The sequence below is a fragment of the Dioscorea cayenensis genome, chromosome 8, assembly GCF_009730915.1.
Source record: "Dioscorea cayenensis subsp. rotundata cultivar TDr96_F1 chromosome 8, TDr96_F1_v2_PseudoChromosome.rev07_lg8_w22 25.fasta, whole genome shotgun sequence".
In the NCBI taxonomy this organism is placed as follows: Eukaryota; Viridiplantae; Streptophyta; class Magnoliopsida; order Dioscoreales; family Dioscoreaceae; genus Dioscorea; species Dioscorea cayenensis.
In genome coordinates, this window is record NC_052478.1 from 15,026,610 (window position 1) to 15,032,628 (window position 6,019).

Below are 6,019 nucleotides of genomic sequence, written 5' to 3' on the forward strand. Positions count from 1 at the left end.
CTTCACAAAACAATGCAAGGGCCACAATTATATAACCTTTGCGCTCATACATCTTCAAGGTTTCTATCACCTCTACAAGAATTATCACCCTATCTCCCTCCTAAACAATGTGTCCGAATTTTCCTTCAGAGTGTCAAAAGAGAATATAGAATCTTTCATGAAGCCGAATCAGAATTGGGGGTAGATATCCCACTACAAATCTTTGCACAACCCATGGGATCATGTTTGAAACCAATTTGACATTGATAAGAGCAATTTGTTTGGCAAACATCACCACCGTTGCTTTGGCATGGTTTAAGCTCAGGAAGTGATCTTTTTACAATTCCTCCTAGTCTAGAGTTCTTAAAATCAACTGAAGATTTAGCTGTTGGATGAGAAAGACTTTGAGGATTCTGGACAACATCTTTCCTTTTTCTTATTGTACAACTCTTTGATGCAACTGAAAAGAGCAAACATAATTAGACAAGCAGATATAGAGGCACAAAAGCTTACGTCAAACATTTAATCATATAACAATACATTCAACTGACGAGACCAATTGAATGAAAAAAGTTAGCTTCTTAAAGAGCTACTCAAGTGGCAGATATAAAGACCTATAGATGAAATATAACACTTACTGCCTTGTTATGAACAATGGAATGATGTTCTGTAGGGGTGTTTGACTATATAAACTATACCCACAACTCACTAGGCCAGTTGGTACAAAAAGAATATACACACTACTTAAAAGACCACATTTAAGTGGTGCAAACCATGATTGTCAGACAAAACTATAAAATGCTATACAAAATCAATCAACCAAAAGTTCCTTTGTATTTTAACGAAGCTATCATTAATATAAAACAATATAGTTGCATTCCTAAATGGCATCAAACCTTTATTTTGGATTTCACTTCTATGGTACTGCATCATTGTTGCTGAAAGCTTTTATTGTATAATATAACAGAATCAGTGGACTCTGCAAATGCTATCTTCCAGGAAAAATTTGAACAAGTTGTGCTCTAAAAAATTGCAACCTTGTGACAGCTGTACCAGGACCTTTTCCCAAAACTGCCAGATCACCTGCTTGAGAACTGACAAGACAACAGTCCAATCCTAAAAGAAAAAAATAAAACTCAATAAATAGAACACATATTGCTAAGAGCTCAATGCATACAATGCCAGTTTAGAAGTAAAACAACAGAAAGCTATCCTATCTGATCTGACAGGAACATCAACCAAACAGCAAGGTTTAAATTTTGAACATCAAAGTTTGCAAAGAGGGGCGCTGATCAATCATGTAAAATTAAGTACCAGATATTTGTAAATGCCTGTCAACAACTTTGTAAATAGCAAGTGTTAGATAAATGTATGGAAATATACATTGTTAAGAATAGGATCGATCTGAAAGTAGATGTGGATCATGACTTGAATGTATCAGATTGGCACATTCATGAGAGAAGGTGGTGTTCAGGATATACCTCACAAAATCAATATAGATATCAGCATCTTATCCAGAATAAGTTAATTGGATGTGACAGCATGCTCATAAGAACATCACTAAATGTTCAAAATTATCCAAACATAAGCAAGTCATTTAATTTAACCAAAACAATATATGTTCTCTATAAACAAGTTAAAGGTGTTGGACATCCATTAGAATGCACAGGCACACTAGAATTTCAACTTTTGCCAAACAACTCTCAGGACCTTATACCAATGACTCACCTTCTGCATGCATATAAATGCAGCTGTCTGCATATTAAGCACCAACACAAAGTGAATAATATTAAGCACATTGTAAAAAAATGATTCTGAGTATGATGACACATGCTTGCTCTTAAGATATTCATCATGTTAGAGAAAGAGAGGAAGAGAGAATGCTTGAACCCACTATCTCAATGGACAAGCTCATGTATAAATAGATAATGAAGTGTATAAATACGTATAGTGTACATGATCTATACTCAAGATATACATACACATAGATACATGTATCTAACACCCCTCCTCAAACTCAAGACGGATCGTACGTCCGAGTTTGGATAACATGAAAAGATGCCGATTGCGTAGTCGTGCTTTGGTGAAGAAGTCACTACTGAACCTTTGTGGAAGGTAATGAAGAGACACCGTCATCGAGAACGAACATGACATCGAGTGAAATGGGCATCCACTCCAATGTGTTTGGTCAGCTCATGCTTGACCGGGTCGCGAGCAATCCGAAGAGCCCCGATTACTATCACAGTGAAGAGGAATAGGGGAGGTATGCAATATCCCAAAGTCCTGTAGGATCGAGCGAAGCCAGAGTACCTCCTGAACAGTAGAAGCTAAAGCACGAACCTCAGCCTCAACGACTTTCGGACTTGGCGATCAGTATCTGCTTTCTTAGTCTTCCAAACAATGAGAGAAGACCCAAGAAAGATACGATGAATCGATGGATGAGAAGCGATCATCGGGGAACTAGCCCAAGTAGCATCGGAATAGGCCTGCTAGGACAAGAGTAGAATGGCGTGAGTAGAATAGACCACGAGGATGCGATTACCACGAAGATAGCCCAATACACAGAGTAGATGTGCATAATGAGCAGTGGGGAGCGCAACAAGCCGACTCGAATATGGATCGCATGAGAAATGTCGGGGACGTGTGACGATAAGTAAAACCAAATCGCCAACAAGATGCCGATATCGAGAGGGATCGGGTAAAGGAGTCCCATCGAGGCTCGGAGTCGCAAGTGAAGCTCCATGGGTGTACAGACGGTCACGAGTATCGGTCAAGCGGAGGCGAGCAAGAAGGTCGAGAGTATATCTCCTGAGTAAAAGCAGTAGCCATCGATCGAGAGTGATCTCAATACCCAAGAAGTAACGGCGGGACCCAAATCGGTCATCAAGAATGTCTCCATGAGTTTACGCTTCCACAAAGGCAATGTGAGCGGGGTCATCTCCGAGTAAGAATCATGTCATCCACATAGAGGAGAAGAATAGTGCGGCCACGAGGTGAAGAATGAACAAAGACTGCCGAATCATGAATGCTCGAAGTGAAACCAGCCGCCTCAATAACAGTGCTGAATCGCTCAAACCAGGCCCGTGGAGCCTGTTTAAGACCATAAAGAGCACGGCGAAGTCGACAAACAGTCCCTGGAGGCACCCGAAGACCAGGAGGAGGAGTCATATAAACTTCCTCCTTTAAGTCACCGTGAAGAAACGCATTCTTCACATCAAGTCGATGTAAGTCCACTCGAGCAGTAGCAAGCGAGAATCAACGTACGTCACGAGATGCATGTGGGCCACAGGGGCAAAGGTCTCCTCATAGTCACGACCATGCTCCTGCTGGAAACCACGAGCAACCAGACACGCTTTATAGCGCTCGAGAGACCCATCAGAACGAGTCTTCACCCTGTAAATCCAGCAGTATGTGATCGGAGTAGCATGAGAAGGGAGGGGAACTAAATCCCAAGAATGAGTCTGGGACAAGGCATCAAGCTCCTCAGCCATGGCAGTACGCCACTCAGGTGACTGCACCGCCTCTCTGTAGGTACCTGGCTCAAGGACATGCGAGACACTAGTGCTAGCAGTAGCATAACGGTCAGGAGGATGTAAAGTGGATCGATCACGTAGAATGTAAGTGTGAGAGGGTACCTCAGGATCAGGATCAGCAGTAGAAGGAGTGTCAGAGAGGACCGGCCGAGGTGAAGATGCTGTAGGTTCCCGACGATGATAAGTGAGGAGGAATCTACAGATAAGGAGGGAGATGGAATAGGAGATGAGGGAGAGAGAATCTTTGGAGAGGAGGACATGGGAGAAGTAGTGGAAGCTGGGGAGTATCCTCGATGGATGAGAGAGGAAAAGGAAAGAAAGAGGAACAGTGGGAGAAGTAGATGTAGTAGAAGGGGGGGAAGCATAAAAAGGAGTGGTCTCATCAAACATAACATCTCGAGAGATGCTGAAAGCGACGAGTGATCGGGTCATACTGATGATATCCTTTGTGTTCAAGACTGTATCCCAGAAAAACACAAAGAACCGACTGAGTGGTGAGTTTTGTTCACTCCCGAGGTGAGAGTAAGACAAAACAACAACAACCAAAAGCACGAAGATGATCAAAGCGAGGGGGAGTTCCATGTAGGGACTCACCGGGACTACGACCCTGAAGATGGGATGAGGGTTGCATATTAATAAGATAGACAGCAGTGTGAACAGCATCAGCCCAGAAGTGAGGAGGAAGAGAGGCGCCAAGCAGGAGAGCTCGGGCTGTCTCTAAAATGTGGCGGTGCTTGCGCTCAGCGACCCCATTCTGAGGATGAGCCCCAGGACAGGATAGTTGAGGCAAGGTGCCCTCAGAAGACAAATAGGTACGAAAAGCATGAGAGGTGTATTCTCCGCCAGAATCAGACCGAAAGGTCTTGATAGAGGCAGAGAACTCGAAATAGTGCACCATAGCAGTAAAAGAGCGATATATAGATAAAAGCTGACTACGATGATGCATAAGATAAACCCAGGTAAAACGCGTGTGATCATCAATAAAAATAACATAATATCGATTGCCACCTTTAGATACAAAAGGAGCAGGACCCCAAACATCAGAGTGAATAAGGTCGAAAGGGGCACTAGTTTGAGACTGACTCAATGGATAGGGACGCCGAATCGCTTGCCAAGTTCTGTACCAAAAACAAAACAACATCGGAAGGAGGAGAGATCGCTCCTAGGACGCCTGTCTCGATAAGAGAGACATACGAGACCCGACACAAATGACCAAGACGATGATGCCACGATGATGAGATATAGTAGCAAAAGATAACAATGAGAAACAGCACTGCTGGAAGAGGGAAGACAGAGGGAATCCGAGCATATACTCCACTATGGCGGCGGCCACTCAATCACCGCTCCACTCGTGATCCCGCACTACGACATGAGGTTCGGGTCAAAAATAACTGACTGACTCGTAATCGGTGAGTTGACTAATGGACATAAGGTTCATGGATAGGGTGAGGAACATGTGATATGGGAAGGGACGAGAGAAAGCACTAGTGGAGAGATGACCCAGATGGAAGAGACGGGTAAAAGTGTGCCATCGACGAATGCGAACACTAGTATGAAGGGAAGGATGATGAGGATGGTGAAGATAAGTGGCATCATGTGTCATGTGAAAACTAGCACCAGAGTCAAGAAGCCAAAAAGGACAGGAACTACCTAGAGTGAGTGGAGTAACCTGAGCCGAACGTGCCTGACCAGTAGAGATGTCGCTCAGATGCGACTGCTGAAACTGACGAAGCATCGCCAATAGCCGCCGATCAATGGAGAGAGAGAAACAATAAGTCGATGCTGAAAAGGCTCGGAGGAGGATGTGGGAAGGAGTGAGGAGTCGGTGTTGAAGTCATACGGGAAGGCCTCGCCGCTTCTTCCGCAGCCACGCTAATGTGTCCCATATTGCCACAATAGTAGTAAGTCACGCTCTTCGGCCACCGAGAAGGCCGAGCAGCAGTAGAAGAGGACGGGTAGCCGGTGAAGGAGCAGGAGTACGAGTAGCGCAAGCGCAATCGCCTCGAGAAAGAAGCCCGAGACGCAGTCTCCCCTCAAGACGAACAATAGTGAATGCCCCATCTAAGGTGTGTGTGGTAGGGGCATGTAACACCGGGCCCGGTCGACTCAAACTCGTGGACGTAGACGCATAATGAACGACACATATCGCCGACTCCTCATGACGACGACGGCACCGTGCATGCCTCATCGTAGCAAGTAAGGAGCCGAAAGCAAAGATGGGTAGGACAGTGAGAAGGTGTAAGGGCATCAATCTGGCGCCATAACCCACAAAATCGATCGTAGTATCGATTAACGGTATCCTCCCTTGATGCAGAGTGTCAAGGGTCTGATATAAGGTATAGATCTGTGCCTGACTGGAACCGCAGTAACGTCGCTTCAAGTAGCTCCACATCGCACGCAGCAAAGGGGGTAGGTCCGCAATATGAGTGCGAATATCAATGGTAACAGCCCCGACAAATAATCATCCGCTACCGTAGAATCATCTACAATCCACTTCTCAAGTCGTT

General features: G+C 44.7%; 1 protein-coding gene across 1 annotated transcript; it reads right to left on the reverse strand.

Annotated features, from left to right (window-relative positions):
• Positions 1-3,188: 3,188 nt before the first annotated feature.
• On the reverse strand, positions 3,189-4,410 carry LOC120267313. The gene is made up of 2 exons (XM_039274972.1): positions 4,107-4,410; positions 3,189-3,970 (listed from the first exon to the last, which is right to left on the reverse strand). Exons 1-2 carry the CDS (start codon positions 4,408-4,410, stop codon positions 3,189-3,191), a joined length of 1,086 nt encoding a protein of 361 aa, XP_039130906.1.
• Positions 4,411-6,019: the final 1,609 nt, after the last annotated feature.